The sequence below is a fragment of the Nuphar pumila genome, chromosome 6 (assembly GCF_984573655.1).
Source record: "Nuphar pumila chromosome 6, dmNupPumi1.hap1.1, whole genome shotgun sequence".
In the NCBI taxonomy this organism is placed as follows: domain Eukaryota; kingdom Viridiplantae; phylum Streptophyta; class Magnoliopsida; order Nymphaeales; family Nymphaeaceae; genus Nuphar; species Nuphar pumila.
Window position 1 is genome coordinate 94,239,877 of NC_143254.1, and position 14,560 is coordinate 94,254,436.

General features: G+C 39.3%; 1 protein-coding gene across 2 annotated transcripts; it reads left to right on the forward strand.

Annotated features, from left to right (window-relative positions):
- Positions 1-6,765: 6,765 nt before the first annotated feature.
- MCM5 (Minichromosome maintenance (MCM2/3/5) family protein) lies at positions 6,766-13,787 on the forward strand. 2 transcript variants are annotated; one of them, XM_090010448.1, is made up of 19 exons: positions 6,766-6,926; positions 7,032-7,146; positions 7,237-7,380; positions 7,468-7,647; positions 7,808-7,906; positions 8,835-8,968; positions 9,056-9,164; positions 9,416-9,550; positions 9,625-9,702; positions 10,815-10,919; positions 11,070-11,161; positions 11,883-12,015; positions 12,161-12,256; positions 12,345-12,436; positions 12,524-12,614; positions 12,714-12,823; positions 13,281-13,410; positions 13,503-13,604; positions 13,704-13,787. In XM_090010448.1, exons 1-19 carry the CDS (start codon positions 6,766-6,768, stop codon positions 13,785-13,787), a joined length of 2,190 nt encoding a protein of 729 aa, XP_089866574.1. The 2 variants fall into 2 exon arrangements, with proteins under 2 accessions (XP_089866574.1, XP_089866575.1); XM_090010449.1 differs by having other exon boundaries at positions 8,835-8,966; positions 9,063-9,164.
- Positions 13,788-14,560: the final 773 nt, after the last annotated feature.

Sequence of the window (14,560 nt, forward strand, 5' to 3'; positions counted from 1 at the left end):
CATATTATCCATGATGTACTCTACTTCTTTGGCGTCAATTGTGCGGAGAGGTGTTGGTGCTAGCATCAGCTGGTTACGACTACTGTCTTCTTCATCAACATGGAATGACTTTAGGTTACTGACGTGAAAGACTTGATGTGTTTGAAAGTATGGAGAAACTTTGAGCTTGTAGGCAAGGTTGCATACATGCTTGATGATAGGAAAGGGGGCTTTGTATTTGTGAACGAGGCCCTAATATAAACCCCAGAAGATCTTGATTCTCTCAGGATGCAATTTGACTAATACTAAGTCTCCGACTTTGAACTTCGCAGGGCGACGCTTCTGATTCACCCACTTCTTCATCCTCTTGGCAACTTTGTATAGGAACACATTGACTAGCTCGGTTTGATCCTGCCAGTCTTGAGCAAAATGATGGGCAAGTGACACCTTGCACTTATAATTCGCCACGATGGCGTGCGACGCCTGGGGTTGTCTCTTTGTTGCCAACTCAAAAAACTATGGCCAGTTGATTCACACTTTTGCAGGTTGTAGGAAAACTGAGCAATGTCCAGAAGGTCTACTTAGTCTTTTTGATTTGCACCTACAAAGTGTCGCAGATATTCTTTAAGGAGAGCATTATTTCTCTCTGTTTGGTCATCTGGGGGTGGAAGTACATTGAAAAGTGCAATTTTGTCCTCAACAAATGAAACACTTCCTGCCAAAACTATCTGGAGGTCGTTGACAATGTTTTCTGGAATCCCCCCATTGGTCACAACATGCTTCACGAACAAACCTGCGACTTGTTCAACTGTACCGGTGGACGACATCGGCATGAAGATTGCATACTTTGGAAATCGATCCACCAGCACAAAGATCAAACTGCAGTCGTTCATCTTCAGTAGTCTCAAAATAAAGTCCATGGAGATGCTTTCCCACAGACAGTTTGGAATAGGAAAAGGCTCAAGTAGTCCTGCAGACTTCTGATTACTCGGCTTATCCTATTAGTAGATCAGGCAGGTGCGAACATAACCCTCAATATCATATCGCATAAAAGGCCTGTAGTAGGCATGTTGTACTAAAGCGAGTATCTGATGTTGCCCCGGGTGCCCTGAGTACCAGGTATCATGACACTCATTGATTATCAATCTTCGCAATGATCCCCATCGAGGTACAAAAATGTGACTGCCCTTAGTCACCAGGAGGCCATATTGCATTCAGAATCTCTTGGTTTTCGCTTGTTGAACTAGGGTCACTAGGTGTTGAGCTGATGGATCAGACTAGATGCCTTCCTGAATGCGGTCGAGGAGGTCGCTCTGAGGCTGAGTCGACGAAGCTTCCTCCTCTCACAAGGCCGGCAAATTAGCCTTTTTGCTTAGTATATCATCTATGACATTGGTCTTTTCGAGTTTATACTCCAAGACCATGTCAAACTCTGCTATAAATTGTTGCCATCTAGCCTGCTTAGGGTTAAGTTTTTTCTATGTTTAGAAGTAGCTAGTAGCTATGTTGTTCATTTTAATGACGAACTGAGATCCCAAGATGTAGTGACGCCAAATTCGTAAGCAATGCATGACTGCAGTCATTTCTTTCTTGTGCACGCAATATTGTCGCTCCACATCCTTCAATTTGCGGCTCTCAAAAGCAATGGGGTGCCCTTCATGCATGAGTACTCCACCGATAGCAAAATTTAAAACATCTGTGTGGACCTCAAATGTCTTTGTGTGGTCGGGTAGCCTCAACACTAGATCAATGGTAACAATCCTCTTCAGCTCTTCAAAGGTTGTTTGACATGCATCCGACCAATCCCAACTTTAATATTTCTGAAGCAAATTTGTAAGAGGATCACAGACCAGAAAATATCCTTCAATAAATCGACGGTAGTAATTCGCGAGTCCCAGAAATGACCACAGCTCCAACATAGAGGAGGGAGGCTTTTACTCCACGAAGGCTTGAACTTTCTGTTGGTCCATCCGCAATATGCCACGTCCAACAACATAGCCCAGGAACTCCACTTCCGCTTACCCGAATAAGCACTCCTTCTATTTCACATATAGATCATTATCCTTCAACAATTGAAACACAATATGCAAGTGTCACACATGCTCCTCTAAATTCTTGTTGTAGACAATGATGTCATCCAATTAAATTATTACAAACTGGTTCAGGTATGGGTAGAAGATTTTATTTATAAGGGTCGAGAAGGTTGCAAGGATATTCGTCAGACTGAACAATATAACCAAAAACTCGTATGCGCCATATATTGTCATGCACGTAGTCTTGGGCTCGTCCCCTTCTACGATCTTGACCTGACAATAACCTGATCATAGGTTTAGCTTTGAAAACACTGAGGTGTTGGTCAACTGATCGAATAGATCAACGATCAATGGTAGAATATACTAGTTATTGACCTAATAATCCATGCACAACCGTTGGGACCCATCATGCTTATTTTGAAAAAGCATGGGTACGCTAAATGGTGCTTTTGAGGGACGAATAATGCCAGAGGCCAGCATATCATCTGGTTGCCTCCATAGCTCTTTCAACTCTGGTGGAGCTATGCGATATGGGGCCATAGCAGGGGGCTTTGCGCCCGACAGAAGTTCAATCTCGTGATCTACCTCTCTTTGAGGAGGCACTTTTTTGGGAAGCTCAGAAGGCATCACTTCCTTAAACTCTTCTAATATGGGGATCAGACTAGATGAGATGTCTGCTTGCATCGTAGGCTCAACTTTACAAAGGGCGACCAAGAATGTCGTATCTCTCTGCTTGATGCCTTTTTCAACTAAATCACGAAGATCGTCTGCATCTGCAAAGTGTCAACAGGATGAGCAACAACCATGCATGGGCATCGCTCATCCATAATAGACACCACATTCAAGTGGGGCATGACATAGGCTTTGTTTGCCCACAAGAACTCCATGTCGAGGATCACCTTAAAGTCGTCGGGTGGGACTATCGAGAAACTGGTTATGCCCAACCAATCTTCCATCTTAACAATCATATTTTTTTGCCTCACTGAGGATTGACTTCGCTTTCGAGTTCACCGCTTTCATGTGGCTTGCCTTCTTCATGGATTTTAAACCCACTCGCTTTGCTTCTTCCTGAGATATGAAGTTATGGGTGCCATCTGAATTGACCATGGCCAGAGTGGCCACTCCATTCACGATGACATCCATGTACATGAGTGTCTTGCTAGATGAAGGTGCGCCAACACTCACTTCTTTGAGTGTTGATACTCTTTGTAGCATCTTCATCCTTGGTTGGTCTTCTAGTAGGTTTTCCGTCTGAGCTGCGTTCACAGCTCTATCATCATTTCTGTGATTTTTACGGTAGTTCCTGTTTCCATCATACCGTCCCTGATAATTTTAGTTTCAGTTGTCTTGATGATTTTGCCCTTGGGTATGTTGTTTGTCTTCCTAATTATCATTCTGCTTTTTGTCCTCAAAAGTTGTCTTCCCTTAAACTTAGGTTTTTGCTGAAATTTTGATAGTACTTTTGTTGTTGCTACGGCGCTAGCAAGATATTGAGGTTTCTGCTTTCTCAACTCTTGCTCTGCCAAAGGCTGTAATCCCATCATGAAATAGAGGAGGCAGTTTGTCTCCTCCATATCTATGATCTCCAACATGAGGGCTCAATAGGTCTTGACATAATCATGAATTGACCTAGTCTGCTTCAGGCCCGTCATCTTCTTGTACACAAAGTAAGTGGCATCCATCAAAAGGAAGTGACTTCACAACTCTCTTTTGAAGTCATCACATGTATCAATTATGAAGAGACCTTTCTTCATGTCATTGTGTCTTCTTCACCACCAGGCAATGGCATCATTAGCCAACCGCGTTGTGGCGACTCGAACCTTAACTGCTTCATCCTTGACAAAGTTTGCTTTGAGGAATTCCTCCATCTGTCACAAGAAATTCACTACTTCATTGGCGTAGTGAGCACCAATAAACTTCTTAGGCTCGAGAATCTTTAGATGAGTAGTCGATGTTTCAACTATACCATAATCGTCAGTCATTGGCTGACATTCCAGAGCTAGGATTATATGTTCCAAAGCCTGGTTCTTTTGTTCTATTCTTAATCCTTGGTCCCTCACGGTGTCCAACTCGGCAACGATCGAGTCTACTCTATCTTCGAGTAATACGATACTTCCTTGGAGTTCTTCATTCACAATCTTGAGCTCATCATCGATCTTTTGATAGCTGAGAGAGGCTTCACATACTTTAGCTTTCATCTCCTACATTTCTCGCAGGAGTTTTTCTACCATCTTTTCCAACTTGGTGGGGTCTGCCGAAGGAGTTTCTCAAGCTGCTTTGGTGGTAGACATCTTTGTCCCCTTTCCTTTCTTGCTCTTTGGCTTTGGTAGTATCAGCACACCAGAATCTTCAGAAGCCATGATCAACGATTGTCGAGTGAGACTCGACAAACTTCATCTTACCCAGGGTGAAGTCAACTCTGGTACCACTTGTCAATGGCTAAATGTTAGATGCTTGTGCGACGTTGGAGAACCTTGACCCAACAAGCCTTTTAGCGAATTACAAAAGCGAACACAACAGATCTTTCAAAGCAACAAGTGCGCATATAGTATTGCATGCAAACACACAATTACAAGGAAGCAACAATCACACAGAGCAGAGAGAAAGAGTAGAGAGAGAAAGAGAGAATAGAGGGGGAGAGAGGAACGTTCAATAAAAATCAATTCATTGAATGCGGGTAAATACAATAGTATCGTGCACCATAATCTCATTAAGAAATGCAAATTATAGGTACGTAAAGTTGTACAAACATTACAAGGCCGAAAGGCCCGTGTGAGACACGTAGGGCTTTCGGTAGATTTAGTACAAGGCAAAAATTGCACAAAAAGTTTGGGCGTAATAGGGTGCCCTAGTGAGTCACACCCATGGAACATCATCTCCCTTGCACGCAATGCAAATCAGATCCCAATCGAGTTCGGTTTGGTCCCAACTATAATGATTTTTAAATAAAATTTAAAATCCATCTTAATTAACTAATAATAATTATTTTAAAAAATTTATGATTAAAATATAATATAATATTTGTTTAATTGCTTAAAATCTCTAAAACTTTATGTTTGGGTCGATTCATTTAGGTCCAACCAATATAGAGTTCGGGTCGATTCATTTAGGTCCAACCAATATAGAGTTCGGGTCGATTCTAAATTTTAATTTTTTTTCTTCGAGAAGACTTTCTTACATTTTATTCGTATTAATTAAGTATATTAATTTTAAATAGTTCATGGTTTTGGTACTTTCTAAAATCATAATGTATTGATTAAAATATTTGCCAAGATTTGTTTTATAACTAAAATACTCTTTTTAAGAATTTTTTTCGAAAACCATTAAAATATATCTAGTTGAGTTCAAAACACCTCAAAAATACCTAGTTGAGTTTGTGATTCACTAAAACCGTTATTCTGTATAATAATTTAAATATTTAATAATATTTTGTCTGAATTAATTCTTGAAATGACTTTACCTCTATTGACCTAAAATGAGTAATTGAGCTTCTACGATACCAATTATTGCAAATAAAAAGTAGAAATACATTTCTAATTCAACGATACAGTTGAATTTTTTATTTATTTAAAATCTCAAAAATTTACAGACTTTGCAATCCGTATTTTGAGCGAAAATACTATGCAAGGTCTCCCTCAATGCAAATGCAACGGGCATACCATCACCACCTCCATATCAATGCCTCACTCAACAGCACAAGGAGCATGACCCCCAAGCCACCCCGGCTGGCCAGTCTAGAAACCTGAGACCAATTGACAAGAGGGATTCCAGACCGTTGTTGATTGTCACTGCTCAAAAAAAAAATGCATTAACTCCCTTAGACGCTTCTCGATTCTTGCAGGCATCTTAAACACGGACATGAAATAGGAAGGAATGGTCAAACACTTCTGATTTGATCAGAGTCACCTTGCGATAAGTACTTACCTTACCAGAACTGTTAGCCGGGATTCCACACGATCCAAGACTGGTGTTCAGTGAAACGCTCTAACCTGCCGGTTGTCAAGAGGGAGACTCAGGTAAGAAATCGGCAGCTTGTCCAGCCGGAATAGTAATGTTATCACTCTGATAAATCTAAATGGATGTTAGTTGAGAAAAGGAAAAATCAAGTGAACTGGAAAATTTTGCAACAATTGCTAGAGTTATGCAAACTAATTATGAAACTCGTTCTTGCAGGCTTGCAGCAAAATTTCTGTATCGTAATGGATGGTAAAAAAAACCAATGTCGATTCATAAAACAATTCCCAAAATGGGGCATTTTCTGTTCCAAACCAAACCGAGCTTAATCGGCCAATTTTTTAAACCAGCAGATGACACAGCACCTTAGTAGCCGGGCACGAATTGCCCAATTCAGGCCACTTTACAACAATACTAATAACAATGCAAAACCTCCTAGTTATAGTGATCCAATAATCTCAGGGACCAGACCTATTTTTTTCTTACCAAACTCAGATCCTACCTGATTCGGGTCACACCCAACGCATTGACACCCTTAATACCACTCGCAGGATCCGGAACTCCAACCCGCGAAAACCACACCATGATCAGTGATCACCACCCTTTCCCGCCATTTTTTTCCCGCCAAACCATCTCCCCTATATTAAAACAAGATAACCTAGCAGAAAATGCATAACCATAAGAAAAAAAAACACAAGAAGAGGGACCCTAGCATTTCTTCTTCTTCTTCTTCTTCTTCTGTGCTTTTGTGGGTGGTGATTGTTGGTTGTGCGCAGAGAAGAGAAGGATCAGCATCAACATGTCTGGGTGGGACGAGGGTGCCATCTTCTACAGCGACCACACCCAATTTCCACCTGAAGGGCAGGAACGCCATGGCTCCCAGTCCAGGCACGCCGCTCTCGTGAAGTTCAAGGAGTTCATCCGAAGCTTCACCAGCATCAAGGGTGATTTCATCTACCGGTAATCGTCTCCGATCGTTTCCTCTCCCACCCATCTTCTTTTCCCCCAATTTGGTACTGTATTTTTCCGCTCAATCGACTGATAGAATACTTGGATTTTCCCTAGAGAGAGTCTCATTCAAAACCCCAAATTCCTCCTTGTCGAGATGGAAGATCTCGACTCGTTCGATGCCGATCTCACTTCGAAGATCCGGAAGCAGCCTGCTGATTATTTACCCTTGGTGCCCATTTCCTTCAAGATACCCTTTCTCCCTTTTGTCCCTCATTCTGTTTGCTGGTTTGTTTATTGATGTTTAATTAAATGGTTTCAGTTCGAAACGGCTGCTGCCGAGGTTCTCGCGAGTTTGCGGTCCAAGGTAGCCGGGGAGACGGGGGAAATGGAAGAACCCAACATAGGGGATGTGCAGATTCTGCTGTCTTCTAAGGAGGATCCTTTGTCGATGCGGTCGCTTGGGGTTTGTGCAAAAGATCATTTATTGCCTTGCATTTTTTTGGGTCATTTCTTTTATTGGTTGGTTGGTTTTTATCTTGGGATTGGATAGGCTGACTACATCTCGAAGCTTGTTAAGATTTCTGGAATCTCAATTGCTGCATCGAGAACAAAGGCGAAGGCGACATATGTGACATTGTTATGTAGGAACTGCAAGAATGTGAGGACCGTCCCTTGCCGTCCTGGGCTTGGTGGAGCCATAGTTCCTCGTTCATGCGACCATGTTCCCCAGGTATTGTTTTGTATTGGTTTTGCTTCCTATTTCTTTTCAAGTTTCTGATGCATTCTAAGAAATTTTTATCTGATAAGGATCTGTATGATTTTTTTGTTCAAAACCTTTTGTTGGTTCTAAGGTTTAATAGGATTGGCATCTTATTTTTCCAATTATTTAGCCTGGGGAAGAGCCTTGCCCCATTGATCCCTGGATTGTTGTTCCTGATAAAAGCAAATATGTCGATCAACAGACGCTGAAGTTGCAGGAAAACCCTGAGGTAGATAAACCTCTGCTTTTTCTTCATGTATTACTGTTTTTTTTAGACTACTTCTTGCTGGCTTTTGAAACCATGTTAATACTCCTGATTGCTGATGATTGTTTGGTTCTTTACATGTTCTACATATGTCCATCTTTTCAGCAATATCTATAAGAATCTTCTTTCTTTTTCACTTCCCGATTCATTAGGGAACTATGATTGTTTGGAGGAGCTATGAGTGAACTTACCAAGGTGGATAATACCTGAGAGTTTAGTGGCAAGATTGTTTGCCACTTGCTAATTATGATTGGTTCTAAATGCACTATAGTTATGCATAAAGCTACTAAGAAAATGATTCTTTTATTCATCGGGATTCAATTCTGTTTGTGCTATTTGGTTATTTCTGAAATAATTACACTTGTTTGAATTTCATGTTTGTGTTACCATAATTAAAGTTGGTTGATTTTTTAGGTTATTTATCCTTTTATGCACCATGTTAACAAGCCAATTTGAAACTATTTTCCCCTTTTCTGCATACTCAGGATCAGGTGCAATGTTATTGCACAAAATACAATGTGATGCCCCCACCTCGCTCATGTTGCTGGGCCCAACAAATATGTCATGAACCAGTTAAAGTTTGTCAGGCCTATAGTCTGAGACTCTGAGTCAGATAGGTGTTATGCAACCTGGTGGAGCATCACATTGTTTATGCAATGTAATCACACCTGATCTGCCCTCTTTTCTGGACTGAACAGACAAAAAAAGTCTGACTACATTCACAGGCATGTATCTTAATTAGATTGCCTTAGTGTAACAGTTGAGAAATTGGTTGGCATTAGAAGCAGTTCATCAGTTTTTTTGGCTTTTGGTGCATCCTATGTGCCAGTATAGTGGTTATAATTCTCAAATGTCACTTCCTGAAAGCTTGATCTTCTTTTTATCCTCTAAGGATGTTCCGACTGGAGAGCTCCCACGCCACGTGCTGCTATCAGTTGATCGTCACCTTGTTCAAACAATAGTTCCTGGCACAAGGCTTACTGTTATGGGTATTTACAGCATCTACCAGGCAGCTGGATCTGCTGCGTAAGATTTCCTTTGCTCATTAACTGTATTAGATATATGATTGCAGATAAAAATAGACAAGTTAAGACTTTATCTATGATTGTTTAGCAATCAGAAAGGTGCAGTTGCAGTTAGGCAGCCTTATATCAGAGTAGTAGGCATAGAGCAAGTGCATGATTCCAACTCTGGTGGCCACTCTTCCTTTACACGAGATGAGGTAATGGCTATAAATGAAACTTTCCCCACTTTTTGTTGTGATTGTAACTGTAAAGTAACTACTGTGTTTGTTTACATGTTATTCCCGCCATTCAGTTCCTGATATTTGTTACCCTTTGTCAATAAAAATGCAACTCTGAGTTCTTATCACATATTTGCATATATAATGGAGTTGCCTATGTTACAGTTGCCTATTTTCTTCATATTATTCGTGCAAGAGTTTACTTCCTGGGTTTTAATGGTGGCCTACAGGAACTGGAATTTAAAGAATTTTCTCAAAGGCCAGATTCATATACAAAGATCTGTTCCATGATTGCGCCTTCCATTTTTGGTCATGCTGATGTGAAGAAAGCCATTGCCTGTCTCCTATTCGGAGGATCAAGAAAGGTTTGAATGTGTCATAATTTTAGTAATCCCTTGTATAAATGTTCTCTATCCTAATTGTTTTCTCTCTGGTGCAGAAATTGCCAGATGGGGTGAAGTTAAGAGGAGATATCAATGTCTTGCTACTAGGTGATCCCTCCACTGCTAAATCTCAGGTTAGTAGAGATTTTCAGCCTTATAGGTAATCCAGGTTATAGAATTTTGAGTTGATTCCTTTTCACCAGGAATGATTGATTAAAGTGGTACAGGTCATTCCAATAAATGGTTCTACTATGTGTTTGTTTTTCTAGAGTTGAATGGAGTAAGTAGAGTATACCTGTGTGTTCTTAATGATTGAGTGCTCTCAGTTATATGTATCTTCATGGACTTCATTGAGGTCACTATACCTTGATAGGTTTACTTCTAACAACTCTAGAAATATCATCTTTGACATGAAAAGCTTAATTGTTCTCTTTATAATTTGGGAATTGCACCCATGAGCTGAATTGTTGCAGTGGTAAGATGAACTAAATGAACCAGCTCTTTTGATCTCTGATGTCACCATACTCAACACAGTGTTGGCCATTTCTGACTCTCTCTCTCTCTCTCTCTCTCTCTCTCTCTCTATATATATATATATATATATATATATATATATATATATATATATATATATATATATATATATATATATATATGAGAACTGAACATATTAGGCCCCGTTTCTCATTCTGCCCTATTCTGCCCTATAGGTTTTAAGTGTTTTATGATAGATCTGAACTGTTGGATGTGTTTAGCATGCTCGATTTAGTGGGAATCGACTCTTGGATCATGTTTTTTGATGAAAAAACATATTTTTCTGAACCTGGAAAAACTGGTACCTTCGTCGCCATTGATTTTAGATCACCAGAAAAAACTGTATACAGGTCAGATTCTGGCGATCCAAATGCTGGTTCCCACTAAACAAAACCTATAGATCACATCTACGGTGTTGGACCGACAAAAAATACTTAAAACTGTGATTTTTTAAGGGGCTTAACGAGACCTAATGTAAAAGGGGGCCTAAGTAACACATTACTCTCTCTCTCTCTATATATATATATATATTCAATTCCTTGATTACCTTTACCTTTCTTTAGGGATCTGTTGCCCTTCTTAACTTGTGATCTTTTTGGTTATTTAATCCTGAATGTACCCTTTATGAAGAAGCATCGTATCAGGCTCAGTCAGTCTTGTTTTCAGGTCCTCACTGGCGATGTGTTTTTTTTTCTTTTCCCTGTTTGTGCAGTTTCTGAAGTTTGTTGAGAAGACAGCTCCTGTGGCTGTTTATACTTCTGGAAAAGGTTCATCTGCTGCTGGACTGACTGCTTCTGTTATCCGTGATAACAGCTCTGTAAGTTGTAACCTTTCTTGTTATCAATATGAATTTAATTATGGAGGACCATCACTGTATTAGTTTTCATCTAATAGAGTATACTCCTTCCTTGCTGGTGTTTTTGAAGTTAAATCATGTTCACTCAACTATTTGTTTTCCTCATTTCAGCGTGAATTTTATCTGGAAGGAGGTGCAATGGTTCTGGCTGATGGTGGAGTTGTCTGTATTGATGAATTTGACAAGATGAGGGTCGAAGATAGGTAAGATGCTCATAGAGGTCAATGTAGATAAATCCTGTTTTATTTATTAATTCTATCTATTCATCCTTTTTATGAGGAGCTCAACATCTTTTTGGCGTCTCTTGCACATATATCTCGGAAAACAAGGATAACCCCATAATCAATTCTTATAGCCATGAGAACTCAATGTTTTCTACTTCCTGCTATCTCTACTCCTACCTTGACCTGATTGTGCAGAGCTCACCTCTTTTGGTGGATGAAGAATGCTGCAGTTATTTAATTGCCCTAGAGTTGCTTAGATTTCATCCATAGTTGATCAAATTACACTTGGATATGTAAAACTTTACCAGTCATTGAAAATCTGACTCAGTTCAAAGGCTATCAGGAGCCTTCTTCACACCCACAAGAACTGTTTCTTTCCATTTCCAAGTCAGGAAATGCCTATGAAAATTGCAGAGAATGCAAGACATTGGTATGATAATTTCTGAAAGTGCCCCCACTTCTTCGATGATATCTTGGTACAAAAGCCCATGCATATTAATCTTGGTCATGTCTCATCTACAATGAATGCTACTTTGTCCACATTACTTGGTTCGTCAGGCTTCAAACCACTTGTGAATTGCTACTGTTCACCTATTTCTTTTTTACTTGTTCAATCTCATAAGTGATTTATTAATTTGAAGCCTACACCCTGATCATTCCATAAAAAATATGATATGCCACATGGGTTTCATTTGTGTAGAGTTGCTATTCATGAAGCCATGGAGCAACAAACTATATCCATTGCAAAGGCTGGAATAACTACTGTACTCAACTCCCGAACTTCTGTGCTTGCTGCTGCGAACCCTCCATCAGGGCGTTATGATGATCTCAAGGTCTGCAAATTGAATCCAGATATTTTTCTAAGCTATTCATTTCTTCCAATTGCTCAGATCTAGAATGCTTGAGTGTCCATTTGTGAACTGATAATTTGCCAAAAAAAGCAAAAAAAGTGATTAATTGACTGGGATTTTCTTTCAGACTGCACAAGACAACATTGATTTACAGACCACAATTCTGTCAAGATTCGATCTTATTTTCATTGTGAAGGATATTCGAATGTATAATCAAGATAAAGTAATCAGTCATCATCTATCTTTGATATCTGCTCATTTTTTTCAGATTTCTGGTTGAAAATTTCTGATTTGTTCGTGTCCTTGTGCAGCTTATAGCTAGCCACATCATAAAAGTTCACGCCAGTGCTGGTGCAATCTCTAAGGAATCTGATAGCATGGAGGGAGAGAACTGGCTGAAGCGGTAGGGATTGGGATTGATGTATTAGCATTTTTATAAAGTCAAGTGTAGCTTAGAATTTATTTATTTGTTTCTGTTCAATCAATACAGATACATTGAGTACTGTCGTGTGCATTGCAAGCCACGGTTGTCAGATTCTGCTGCAAGCATGTTGCAAAGTAATTATGTCAGAATCAGACAGGTATACATGTGATGCATTATGATGCATGTTTTACTTCTCACTTGTTTTTCTCCATAGTAATGCATTCAATTATGATCGTTCAAATATGTCTATTTGCAGCAAATGAGACAGCAGGCTAATGAATCTGGTGAGGCTGCTGCAATACCAATCACTGTGAGACAACTGGAAGCTATTATAAGGCTGAGTGAATCCCTTGCGAAGATGAGGCTGTAAGTGTTGATTTTATCTTGATCTAAAACTGTATTGATTTTATCAAAATATAGAGTTTGCTTCACAAGTCGATTGTGGATCAAATTTCAATCAAATGACTGTTAGATTGAACTGTTAGAGCATTCATCATCTGCACAATAAGCATGTTCATGAACTTGTTCCCAAGTGGATTTCATCCTCTTGTTTTCCGTGTTCCTAGGATTTTCAAAAATAACTATCTAATTGTTTTGCCACTATATAACTTTCTGCTCCAGATTGTTTTTTCAGTTAGCTTGCAACTGGAATGTTTGCTCCACTTGGAACTTACCCAACAATTCAAGGGAAAGAGAATAAGTTTAGGCCCTTGTGTGTGCATGCATGCACATCGTCTTGTATGGAGACGTACATGAGTGTTTGCATGCATATGTGAATGTTTATCTGTTCTTCAACTATTCTAATTGCAAATATTCATTTCAGATCTCCGGTTGCTACTGAAGAACATGTTACAGAAGCTCTAAGACTCTTCCACGTATCCACAATGGATGCTGCTCGATCTGGATTAAATGAACAGATGAATTTGACAGCTGAGATGAGAAATGAGATAAAGGTATATAAAGTTGCCAATCTTGTATCAATATCCATCAGGTATTGAGTTCCTGTTGTAATCAACCTAAGAATCTCATTGCCTGTTCATTACAGCAAGCTGAAACACAAATAAAGAGAAGAATGGGAATCGGAAGTCATATCTCAGAGAGACGTCTAATCGATGACCTTACCCGAATGGGAACCAATGAATCAATTGTGCGCATTTTTTCTGTTCATAATCTGACCATTTACGTTCTTCCTCTTAAGTGTGTTCATTTACATGGATGATCTTAACCTATGCTTTGCTCATGCCAGGTGAGAAGGGCGCTGTTGATAATGCATCAAAGAGATGAGGTTGAGTATAAGCGCGAAAGACGGGTTATTGTTCGGAAAGCTTAGTCGAGCTTGAAGCATTTGTAACGTGATTAAAAGCAAGCTGCATAAATCAGTGGCCGTCATTTACCTCCACCATTGTTGACTGATCAACCACCAACTTTACAACTATGGAATTGAGCCATTGAATCAGTGAAGCTGCAATTCTTCAAAGTGTAATGCATCCATAAAACTCTTATTGTATGACTAGCATTGAGTCAAATTTGTTGAATGTGAACTCTTATGATGTAAATTTGTTGACTCTAGCTGGATCAAACCTTGGATAGTGTTATTTCTATTTAGAAATTTGATCTTTAGAGTTGTCAAATTTTAGTGCATTGTGGACCGTTGATTTTTTAAGCTTTTAAAAATCTTCTTACTTATCATAATGATATGATTCAAAACTCTCTTCTTATGTATCATAATGGTATGATTCAAAACTCTTTTTCTACTAAACAAACAATGATATCCAAAAAAGAGAGAAAAGAATGGTGATTTATACTCTATACGAGATAAATGCACAACCCACTTTGGGCGGACACTAAGTGTATATATATATATATATATATATATATATATATATATAAAAAAAATTGGACTTGTGGTTGACTTCAACTAATACAAAGGAAGTTGTGATCAGGGTCAGGTGTGGTGCCCTGTTAAAAGAGTCCCTTATATATTGTTATGATGTTTTTTTTATGCATTTTAGTTAGGTGAACCTTTTTTCTCATTGGGTTTAGTAGTTGGATCTGGATATGGTTCGAGGTTATCTACTCCGGTAGATATGTCCAGTATAATCC